The following is a 12,153-nucleotide window of genomic DNA, read 5'->3' on the forward strand; positions in this document are numbered from 1 at the left end:
GGGTTTTCCCCTCGGGAGGTTTTTCTTCCTTTTTGCCTTTTTTTTTTTTTTTTTTTTTTTTTGATCCCTCTCCAACACCCTGATTCTTTAATATGAGGCTAGGGGCTTTTTGGTTTCTTCCTTAAACATGCGTTCAGAATGTCAAAAGCTCACGGAATCTGTTGAGACTTTCCTACAAACAAGGAGTTGCTCATCGGGGCCTATGAGGTGATTGTTTGGGTAGGTCTCATTGGTGACGTTCCAGGTCCCACACCCCAGTGTTGTGGGAGTGGGAGGCAGAACTTTCAGGCAGGAGTCCCAGGACCATTTGCTCAGATCTTCCCCAATCCCACCAGGAATTCAGACCTGTGTACGGAAGGCCTAAGCAGGAAAGGCTGAGGCCCCAGGAAAGAACAGGGCTTTGTAGACCAGGCTGCAGGGGCGGGGATCCCAGCGTGGCCACCTGCTGGATCTCAGTTCCTCATCTGGCAGGTGGTCCAGGTGGGGGCTGCCTTTTCAGGGGGAAGTGAGGTTGTCTGTCAGCAAGGGCATTATACCTGTCATCAGTCAGGCCCCTGGGCTTTTTCACAGATAGGGGACAGGCAGTTTGTGGGGCCTGTGGATGTGAGGGGTAGCTTGGTCTTTAGACAGACGGAGAGGCATGACTGGAGATTTGTCGCTCTGTGCCATCGCAAGTGCCCCAGTCCCTGAACAGGGTCTCAATCCCTGGCTCCTGGCAGGTCTGCTTTTCCTACAGCTTGTCCCTTGGCCAGTCACCCACCCACCTCCCTTTCCCAGGACTCCAGACCTGCTGTTGCTGGAGGCTGAAGCTGGCCTGCACCTGCCTGTCCTGCACGGAGCCCTCATATCCAGTGCTTAGCTGGGGCACCACAGAAGGAGCACTGGGTTTATGTCAGCGCTGTGACCTGGGACAAGTCACCTGACCTCTGGGACCTTCTGTTTCTTCATCTGTAAAGTGGTGAAAATAAAGCCTTCCCTGCAGGTTCCTGTAAGGAATAGGATGAAGCTTCTAGAGTCTTGTTACCAGCAGCACCAGTATCTCTTGGGAGCCTGTTAAAAATGCACATTTTCAGACTTCACTCCAGAAGTACACAAACAGAAACTGGGAGAAGGAGGAGCAGGCATCGGTGTTTTAAGGAGCTGTGCAGGGGATTCTGATACTCACGTGTGAGAACCACTCCGCTAAAATTGGCTGGATCAGGCGATTTTTAGTTGAAATCTCTTCCCCGTCACCTCAAGAGAAGCTGTAGCAAATAGGGGTTCAACTTTGCAGCCAGGCAGTCCTGGTTTTGAACCCCAGCTCTGCCCCTTCCTGGTTGTGTGTTTTTAGATAAGTTACTTCGATTTTTTTTTTTTTTTTGTCTTAATTGTTTCATCTGCAAAATAGGGATGTTGAGGTTTCTTTCTTCATGGGGTTGTTGTGGGATTAAATGAGTCAAAGCAGGTAATAGCCCATCGTAAGCTCTCATTTATGGCCCCTCTCTATTATTCACATTTGTTGTTTTTTTATTAGCACAATAATAATACTGTGATTGTTCTATCCCTCATTTATGGGAGAAGCAAGTGTCCAGGGCCTCCTGTGGCTTGTCTTCTGCCAGTTCTCTTGAGCTAAACCCTTTCTACCTGTCTCCAGGTACGTGCTATCTCTTTTCAGGCAGGACAAGCCAATCTTTTCTCAAGCGCCTTCCACTCCCTCTTCCATGATACTTAACATTCTTTTGGGGTGGAGAAGGGCAAAGCCTTTTATTCACAGTCATAGGCAAAGTGCAGTACATACACCTAGCACACTTGACCTTAACTTTCCCTCTGGTAGTATTCATTGCTTACATCCGTTCCTGCGCAGAGTGATTGGGAGAGATGTGTGGGTAGGTCACTGAGGGCCTGGACACCTGGGGTAGGAAAGGAAATGGAGGTATATTTAGGGGAGTGGGGATCAGTGGGGTGGACAGGTCCCAGAGAAGACATGGGCCTGGCCCATAAGTGGGCCTTTTATTGAATAAAACATGCAGGCAGAAGGCAAAGTGTGCCCGGTTTCCTTCAAGGCAGTCCAAGTTTTGCCCATGTCCAGCACAAGCTCAAGTTCAGGAACTACGAGGTGCAATTTCTTATAATCTCTAGATCTTGGCAGGGCTCCAGGCCGCAGCTCAAGTCTCCTTCCTCGTGTGGTGCAATAGGGCTGGGGTTTCCTGTTTGCCATTGACACTTCTTCCTGCCCCCATACCAGGGGGCTGAAGTATGGAGGGGTCAGCAATATCTCCTCTTTCAAAGCTGCTTGGTTATATACAAAGCATAGTTCTTCAAGAGACCCGATAGGGCAGTCTTTAACACTATAGTATGAAGCATTGTGTCATGTAACTTTCTTCTTCAACCCAGGAACTCCAGATTGTCCCCAGAGGGCAGGGCAGGGTTCAGAGAAGAGGTGGGGACAGACCCCAAAAGGGGAAGCTGCAGGCCTCCAGTGAGCATTTCCTTTGCATCTGGGGCCCCGAGGCTGGCTTCCTGACTTCTGTGGTGTAGTGCCCTGCTTTGCATGACAGGACCCTTTGGATTTGCTCTGTGCCTGCGTACACTGGCCCTCTGGGATGCTCTACATTGGCCCCTTACCCCTGTGAAATGTTAGTTATGAGGAGGGAGGGCGCTAAAATTGTTTGCTTTTAGAACAATACTATTTTCTCTATTCTTGCAATGCTGCTTTGAAAGGCATTTGGTGGTGTCCTCGGTCTACACAGCTCCATCCCTATCAGATTTCACGCTGGTCTCAGCAGCCCTGGTCGTACACACTGGCATGACCTGGGAAGGCTTTAGCAATGCTCATGCCTGGGCTCCGCCCATAGGGTCTGATGAAATTGGTCTGAGTTACAGCATGGTTGTCCGGAATTTTAAATCAACCTCTCTCACTGCCAACCCCCAACCCCTGCCTCATCCCTACTCCGGAGGAGTCTGATGAGCATCCCGAATTAGAACCTCTGAGATATCGTGTCCTGTCTCAAGGCCGGCTGTTCCTCCTTCCCCATTTGGTTTCTGCTGAGTCCCTCTTACTGGTCAGGGAGTGGCTCTGTCAGGTGACTCCGCTGAATATTTTCTGTGGAAAGCCTTCCCCTCCCCAAGCCTGTCTCTTTTCATAGCTATACTTTCTTAGACACTGAGACTGTGCCTGAGTCTTATGAATTAGCTGTTGTCACCCACCTCCCATTTTACTCTGGGAGCTGAGGTGGTAGAGGGATAGGGCCTGGCTCCCGCTATACAAAAGGAAGACAGTTTAGAAAACCCCAAATAAACCACTAAAGGCAGGGGTTCTTCATCTCACCATGGACTTTCATGCCAGGGGTTGTCCAGTTTTTTGTTCTGCATTTGCCCACCTCCCTCTGGGGACTTTCCAGTTGATAAATAAGCTAAGAGACACTTAGACTCTAGGCTGGAACTCTAAAAGATTAGCCGGCATCCCAGGGCTGCTCCGAGACCCGATTGACCGACATGTGTTCTCCAAGCTCCTTGACAGGCAGGGAAGGAATGAGGGTACTGGAGCTTGGAGGAACCAAGAGCTAGGAACAGGAGATTCTCTCTTCAGAGCGAGCTTCGGATGCCTTTTCCTGCTTGCTTGAGTTTCTTGAAGATTTGGTGTTTGCCCTCTTCACAGGAAGCTAACCTGGTTAATTACATTTATTCTTGGGCAGGCCTCCTGTGGGAGGCTGGAAACACCTGTGTGTGTGTCGGGGGGGTGTCTGTGAAAAGGAAGAGGAATGGATCCTTTGTGCAGCAACTTCAGGGTTTTGACTGGTCCAGAGGTTAGGCAAGTCAGTCTCCTCCGTTCCTGCAGCTCAGCCTTGCACTGCACCTGGCGATACTATATGGGCAGCTGCTTCCTCCGGCCTGAGGGCGGGTGGGAGAAGGTGACAGAGTCAGGAGCTTCTTCAAGTCCAAACACAGGGCAGGTGTAGTGGACGCTGTTGGTACCCATCAGGATCTCTTTTATCTCATGTTATGGTTCTTACTGGCGACGGGTCTTAGTCTTTCCCCAGTCCTGAGAATTGCTCTTGCAGGGAAATGCCTGGGAGCTCAGCCTGTCCTCCCATACTACAGGGTGGCCGGTAGTCCCTGACTGACTGGCACGGGGTACAAAGGTCTGGCCTGCTTGTGTCAAGGTGGGACAACTCCTTGGAGTTATTCACACCCTGCGTCTCCCATGGGATCCGGCCGTGGCTGGACTCCAGCTGAACCCACGTCACTCCCGGTCCTGTTTCCTTTATTCCCTTGATGGGTTTCTCCTGAAAACACTTCCTCAGTAAATCATGTGCACGAGATGGGGTCTGCTTCTAGGAATCCTCTGACCTAAGACCCCAGGTTAGCTGGTCCCTCCCTTGAAGAAATAATGATACCGGGAATATTTGCAGGAGAAGAGGCACAGGCTGGGAGCTGGGGGTCCAGAGAGGAAGCTCCAGGTCTGGGGGAAGGGAAGGAAACACCAGACTTGGATGGTTTCTCTGTGGTGTTCAGTGCTGTGATGAAGGACAAGCTGAGGTGTGAACTCCTGTCCCTCCAACACTGTCCCAGGGCAGTGGGGACAGTGTGTAGGGGGAACTCAGTTTTGGATCAGGGTCCAGGGAATGTGTGAGTTCGCTTGGGTCTGAGGTGGAGCATGGGCACACTCACAGAGCAAGAAAAGCAGGCCCAGAAGCTACTCAGTGGTTTAGGAAACTTGGTACCCCCAAGGTGTCTCTGAAATGGGCAGGAAGTATGAATGGGTCTTCACATGTGACATATGAGGTCCCACTGACACACTGGATGCCATCATCCAGGTGTTTAGTGGAGCTGAGGAGAACCTGAAACAGTCTGCCAGGGTGTGAAGTCAGTGCCAGAGACTGACCGGTTGGTGGCCCCCTACATTTCTCCAACATGACCAGGGCCTTGGAGGCCGAGTCCTGACGTGAAAAATCCAGTGATGTTCACACATCCGGACGTGTTAGCAGATGTGCTTCGTTGCTGGTAGGCAGTCAGTAGACATTTTGTCTTTTAAAGTTTTTTTTTTTTTTAAAGAGAAGTTGTACTAACTTAGAATTTTTTTCCTAATTTTTATTTTTCAATTAGAGTTGACATTCGATATTGTTTTATATTCATTTCAGGTGTACAGCATAGTGGTTAGACATTCTGATTTAAAATGTTTGAGGGGTAAATGACCAAGTTCACAGAGGGAGTTCAACAGCTTTAAAGATGTTTTAAATTTCTAACGAGTGGCTCCACATGAAAAATTATGTGTGTCAAATCTGCTCTTTGATTCATATCCCCTTTTACCCCTCTCTCCTCCTTTCTCAGTGGGGAAGAAGCTATGCGCTGTGTCCATTCCGGGCCTGAGGTGCTGGCTGATGCGGGAAACCCCTCCTTGCCCCTGTCTCGTTTTCCCTTCTTCAAAGAGGTGGTGATGATCACTTCTTTATTCTCAAGGCGTTATGGAAACGATACTTATAAATGATTCTTACAAGGCATTTTGGAGTCCAGGCTGGGGCTGTAAATAATAACAGAGAAGATGGAAGAGTTGCAACCAGCCTGCTGAGCGAATCCTTCTCTCCAAGGCTGCAGATATTGGCAGGCGCCCTTGAAGGAAGTGTCCGACCGAACCCACATTCCGGCCCCTTCCACCGCCTTCCTCCGACCCTTCCTTGTGTGGGGAACAATACTCTGTTTAAGGAGTATCAGACTGAACTCTAAATTTCCGGCCCTTTGTTAGCTCTGCTGCTGTGTTTGCCTTAAGTGTATGTAAATTTAGCTGTCTTTTCTTTTTAAATTTTTTTTCCCAGCCAGCTAGAGGTAGCCAGGGATTTGTAGTGATGGTTGGAAAGTTCATGAAGAGAGATGCAGATGTCCTTGAGGCAGACAGAGGAAGGGTCGAGTCCTAGAAAAAGTTACCCATAATTTCAATTCAGATGTGATCGGCTAGGTGAGTATTTTTCTAACACTCCTAAACCCGAGATATATAAAAGTAAGAAAGAAGGTGGAGAGAGGTCAAGTTGTAGTCAAAGACTGAGCAATATGAGCCTACAGGTCGGACTTATGGCAATGGCCTTGGTAAGATCACCCAACAAGTTGAGAGTGACCAAAAGTCTTGGAGAATTCCCACATTTGAGCTATCCCATGACTTGATTTATATCTGTACCCAAGAAAAGCGTTCGTCCACCCTGCAGTGCAGATGGCCAATTACCCTGACACCGGGGTGCAGAGAAAGAGAAGTGGCGTTTATTGTATAGCGCTACACGATGGAGAATGAATAGCTGGTGCTGAAAAAACCCCGAGCTCCTCCATGGTTTACAGATATGGCGTTTTATAGAGCAGAAATCGTGATTAATGATGAATAAGGGGTTCAGTGTTGTGGGCTGTGTTGATTGGTCGGTTCTTGTACAAACTTCAGCAATCTCGTTTATTCAGCTCATGGAGGTGTCCCGTCCAGGTCTATGTGACTATGGCCAGGTGGTCTTGAACAGAAGGAGGGTCTGTAAGACATCTCAGGGTTGTGAGTCAGTGACGTTATCTTAAGAGCAGAAAGATAAGGACGGAGCCGCTATACATTTCATGTTTAACAGGCTGCATTCTTCCGTTATCTTAAGCAGAGTATACCTTCTGAAACTTGCTTTACAGGCAGGCCTACAGGTCCCAGGACGTGACTACTTTCCAGTGCACCTATGACCCTTAAGAGAAGCTAATTTAATAATTTTAGTGAAAAGCTAAATTCTAATATATATGGTATGCTATGGTTTGCTGTTAGCATCATATCACTTGGTACATAAAAGAATAGTGATGAGAGCGGTTGAACATCTTTCTTAGGTTATTAACTGTTTATATTTCTTTTTCTGTGAATTATCTGTCCATGTCTTTTGACCAATTTTTATTGAGTGTAGAATCTTTTTCTTATTGATTTATTAAAGCCCTGTACATATTCAGGACATTAGTCTGAATATGTATTGTAAATATTTACAATACAATTGTCATATGTATTGTAAATATTTCTCCCCAATTTCTCATTTGCCTTTTGACTTTGTATTGATAGGGTACATTTTTTTTTTCTAAAGAGAAATTAAAAATTTTTGCAGGTTGGTATCAATTTTTTTATGCCTTCTGGGTTTTGGGTCTTTTTTCCCCCATTCCTCATCCCCTCCCCTTTGGCAACCACCAGCTTGTTCTTTATATCTAATGGGTCGGTTTCTGTTTTGTTTCATTTATTTATTTATTTTTCACTTATAAATGAAATTATATGGTATTTGTCTTTCTCTGCCTGATTTATTTCACTTTGCATAATTCCCTTTAGGTCCATACGTGTTGTTGCAAATGGCAAGATTTCATTACTTTATTAAAGAGTAATAGTCCATTTTCTGTTGTACCATATCTTCTTTATCCATTCATTTATTGATAGATATATGGGTTGTTTCCATATCTTGGCTATTGTAAGTAATGCTGCAGTGAACATAGGCCTGCACATATCTTTTCAAGTTAGTATATTTATTTTCTTTGGATAAATACCCAGAAGTGGAATTTCTGGGTCTCATGGAAACTCTATTTTTAATTTTTTGAGGAATCCCCATATTGTTTCCCATAGTGGCTGCACCAATTTGCAATCTCACCAACAGTGCACGAGGGTTCCCTTTTCTCTACATCCTCGCCAATACTTGTTGTTTGCTCATTTTTTGGTGATAGCCATTCTGATGGGGTGAGGTGTTAATCTCATAATTTGCATTTCCCTGATAAGTAGTGATGTTGAGCATCTTTTTATATGCCTATTGGTCTCTGTATGTCCTCTTTGGAGAAATGTCTGTTCAGGTTCTTTGACCATTTTAAAATTAGATGATTATTATTTTTATGTTATGTTATTTTATTTTTTTGCTAAAGAGTTGTATGAGTTCCTTATATATTCTAGATATTAACACCTTATCAGATACATGATTTACAAATATTTTCTCATATTCCGTAGGTTGCTTTTTCATTTTGCTGATTTTTTTTTTTGCTGTGCAGAAGTTTCTTAGTTTGTTTAATCTCATTTATTTATTTTTGCTTTTGTTGCTTGTGCTTTTAGCGTCACATCCAAATATTGTTGCCAAGACTAGTGTTAGGGAAGTTTTTCCTCTATGCTGTCTTCTAGAATTTTATGATTTCAGGTCTTACATTTAAGTTAATTTTTGTAAGTGCCGTAAGATAGGGGTCCAATTTTATTCTTTTGCATATGAGTATCCAGTTTTCCCAATATTTGTTGAAGAGACTATCCCTTCCCTATTGAGTATTCTTTGCTCCCTTGTCAAATATTGATTGAATATATATGCATGGATTTATTTCTGGGCTCTTGATTGTGTTTCATTGGTCTATGTATCAGTATCATACTGTTCTGGTTACCAGAGCTTTGTAGTACAGTTTGAAATCAGGAAATGTGATGCTGCCAGCTTTGTTTTTCTCTCTCAGGATCGCTTTGGCTTTTTGAGGTCTTTTGTGATTCCACACAAATTTCAGGATTTTTTCCCTATTTCTGTGAAAAATGCCATTGAAATTTTGTTAATGTAAGGAATGTATCGGATCTAGATTTAGCCTTGGATTATATTGACATTTTAACAATATTCTTCTGATCCATGAATGTGGGATACTTTCTTATTTTTGTCTTCAATTTCTTTCATCAGTGTCATATAAATTTAAGTGTACAGACCTTTTATTTGTTAAATTTATTGCTAAGTATTATATAATTTCTGATGCTATTGTAAATAGAGTTGTTTTCTTTATTTTTTTCAGATAGTTTGTTGTTAGTGTACAGAAATACAACTGATTTTTGCATGCTGATTTTGTATGCTTCAACTTCACTGAATTCATTAATTCTAACAGTTTTTTTGGTGTAGTCTTTAGGATTTTCTGTATATAAGATCATACCATCTGTAAATGGACAGCTTTACTTCTTCCTTACTGATTTGGATGCCTTTTATTTACTTTTCTTACCTGATTGCTCTGGCTAGGACTTCCAGTATTATGTCGAATAGGATTGGTGAGAGCCGGTACCTTATCTTGTTCCTGATCTTCGAGGAAAAGCTTTCAGTTTTTACCATTGAGTTTGATGTTGCTGTGGGCTTGTCATATCTGGCCTTTATATTGAGGTACATTTTTTTCTATACCAAATTCTTTGGAGTTTTTATCATGAAAGAATGTTAAATTTTGTCAAATGCCTTTTCTGCATCTATTGAGATGATCATGATTTTTATCTTTCATTCAATTAATGTGACGTATCACATGTATTGTTTCGTGTGTATTGAACCGTCCTTGCATCCCAAGGATCCATCCCAGTCAATCATGGTGTATGATCCTTTTAATGCACTGTTGAATTCAGTTTGCTAGTATTTTACTGAGAATTTTTGCATTTACATTCATCAGGTATATTGCCTATAATTTTCTTTTCTTGTAGTATCCTCATTTGGCTTTGGTATCAAGGTATTGCTGGTCTTGTAAAATGAGTTTGGGAGTATTCCCTCCTCCTTAGTCTTTTGGAAGAGTTTGAGGAGGATTGGCCTAAATTCTTTAAATTCACCAGTGAAACCATCGAGTCCTGGGATTTTCTTTGTTGGGAGGATTTTGATGACTGATTCAATTTTACTCATTATTAGTCTGTTCAGATTTTCTGTTTTTTTTTTTTTTTTTCATAATCCGGTCTTGCTAGGTTGTATGTTTCTATGAATTTGTCCATTTTTTTCTAGGTTATCCAATTTGTTGGCCTATAATTGTTCATAGTAGTCTCTTTTGATCCTCTGTATTTCTGTGGTATCAGTTGTAATGCTGCCTTTTTCATTTCTGATTTTATTTGAGTCTCCTCCTTACTTTGTCTTGCTAAATGTTAATTTTTTTTTTCTTTTCAGAAAACCAGCTCTTAGTTTCATTGATCTTTCTATTGTTTTCCTGGTCTCTGTTTCATTTATTTCTGCTCTGATCTTTGTTATTTCCTTCCTTTTGCTAATTATGGGCTAAGTTTATTCTTTTTCTAGTTACCTGATGTGTAAAATTAGGTTGTTTATTTGGGATCTTTGTTTTTTATTAATGTAGGTATTTATTGCTATAAACTTCCCTCTTAGAACTTCTTTTTCTGTATCTTGTAACTTTTTGTATGTTGTGTTTCCATTTTTGCTTGTTTTGAGGTATTTTTTTGATTTCCCTTTTGATTTCTTTGACTCATTGGTTGTTCAAGAGTATGTTATATAATTTCCACATATTTGTGAATTTTCTGGTTTTTCTCCTGCTATTGATTTCTAGTTCCATACCACTGTGGTTGGAAATGATACTTGGTATGATTTCAATCTTAAATTGTTAAGACTTGTTTGGCATGTACATTTTACTTCAAAATGCATTAAAAATAAGATAGATTATTGAATGGATAAAAGCATGTATATATCAACAGATGTGTCGTAAAGTAAGGATAGTAAATGTTAAGGGTGGAATGAGTACATGGCTATTTGTTGTCTTATTTCTTCAACTTTAGGTTTGAAAATTCTCATAATAAAATGTTTGATACATTTCTGGTAATGCCTTTGCCCAGACAGAGCCTGCTTTTTATTCATTTATATACATGTATACATGTGCCGGGGGTTCCCAACTAGGGGCAGTTTAGCTCCCCAGGGACACTTAGTAATGTCCAGAGACATTTTTGATTATCATGTCTGGGAAGCTGATGACATCTAGCAGGTAGAGACCAAGGATGCTGTTAAACATCATCCAGTGCACAGGATAACCAAGAATGATCTAGTTTCAAATATCAATACGCTGAGGCTGAGAAACCTTCACACACACACACACACACACACACACACACACACACACCAGGTCCTCAAATAATGTCGTTTAATTCAACAACATTTCATTGTTATGTTGATGAAATGCCTTTGAGTTAACTGATATTAATTCTTGTTTATATTAATTAGCTTATGATAAAATTGCTTTATTATCCATTGTTTTGCTTAAAGTCACAAAACCTTTCAATGACGTTGAGAACTGACTATAGATACATCAATATGTATATATGTGTGTGTGTATATATGTATATATATAAACTCAGTTATATATATAACTCAGTTTTTATATATATATAACTGAATATCTGATGATATACAGCCATTCAAATAAATGCATATATGTGCATATTTTGTGCTTACATATATTTTAAACAAAATTAGACTCATAGTTTTATAACCTGTGTTTTCATAATGTATTGTCATTTTCCCAGGTATTAAATTGCCTTCACAGTATCATATTTCAGTGGTGATTGTAGATGTATATGTTGTGATTTATTGTGCCCAGCTATATTAGGGCATTTTTAGGTGGTTTACCAATCTTCAGTATACCTCAGTAGAATCTGAACCTTTCCTGTCAGACAAATCTCAATTATGTGTTGTGAAGAGGGAAAACTTGTTGGTTGTCCTTGGAACCAACTTGGGTGTCAACATCTTCTGTGGCTGGGGCACTCGTTCTGGGGCTGTCCAAGGGTTGTCATCTTTCCTTTGGGTGTTCTTCTTCACAGGCTGTGGCAAGCAGAGGCAACAGCCAGCAGTGTGGCATCTCACTAGCCCTGGGTCAACACTGGGCTGCCCAAGCTATGGATGGGGACAGAGAGCTATGTGCCCCCGGTCACCTAGCCCAAGTTCTGTTGCGTTCCTAAGGACACAACCTGACTTTAACCTCTGTCTTCTTTCAAATATAGGCCTCTCCTTCTGGTGATAAGAGAAAGGAAGAATGGACTACAGTCACCAAACTTCCCTAGTCCCATGTGGAAAAGATAAATACATTTCCAAGTAAGACTTTTTGCTGTCTTGTGTCCCCAGTGGCCAGTCCCATGCGGATGGAAGGCCCTGGCAGAGGTGCCTTTTCTGTACGTGAGAGAGCTGGGGCTTTGTGTGTGAGGAGGAGCTAAGTAAGGAGCTGAGTGTGGACTAGTGAGAGCATTGGCAAGGCTGCTGCTCTAGATGAAGACCTGCCCCTTAGAGCCCGGCCATCAAGAGTGAAGTAAAGGGGGACTTCAAGACACAGCACCTTTGAGGACTCAAAAGAGATGGTGTCCTGGAGGGCTTCCAGGAGGTGAAGTGAATGGTGGCTGCTCACTGTCCTGTCTGTAGTGTCTCCCGCAGGAGTCTCAGTTGAGTTGTGTCCCTGTGCTGC

General features: G+C 42.7%; 1 protein-coding gene across 1 annotated transcript in view; it reads left to right on the plus strand.

Moving 5' to 3' along the window:
• Window positions 1–12,153, plus strand: part of RASSF2 (Ras association domain family member 2) — a 36,925-nt gene that overhangs the window by 10,822 nt on the left and 13,950 nt on the right. Inside the window, exon 3 of the mRNA XM_006921621.3 lies at window positions 11,699–11,789. Coding sequence (XP_006921683.1) covers window positions 11,731–11,789 — 59 coding nt within the window. The 5' untranslated portion in view covers window positions 11,699–11,730. The remainder of the gene's footprint in view (window positions 1–11,698; window positions 11,790–12,153) is intronic.

This window comes from Pteropus alecto, unplaced genomic scaffold, assembly GCF_000325575.1.
Source record: "Pteropus alecto unplaced genomic scaffold, ASM32557v1 scaffold45, whole genome shotgun sequence".
Classification (NCBI taxonomy): domain Eukaryota; kingdom Metazoa; phylum Chordata; class Mammalia; order Chiroptera; family Pteropodidae; genus Pteropus; species Pteropus alecto.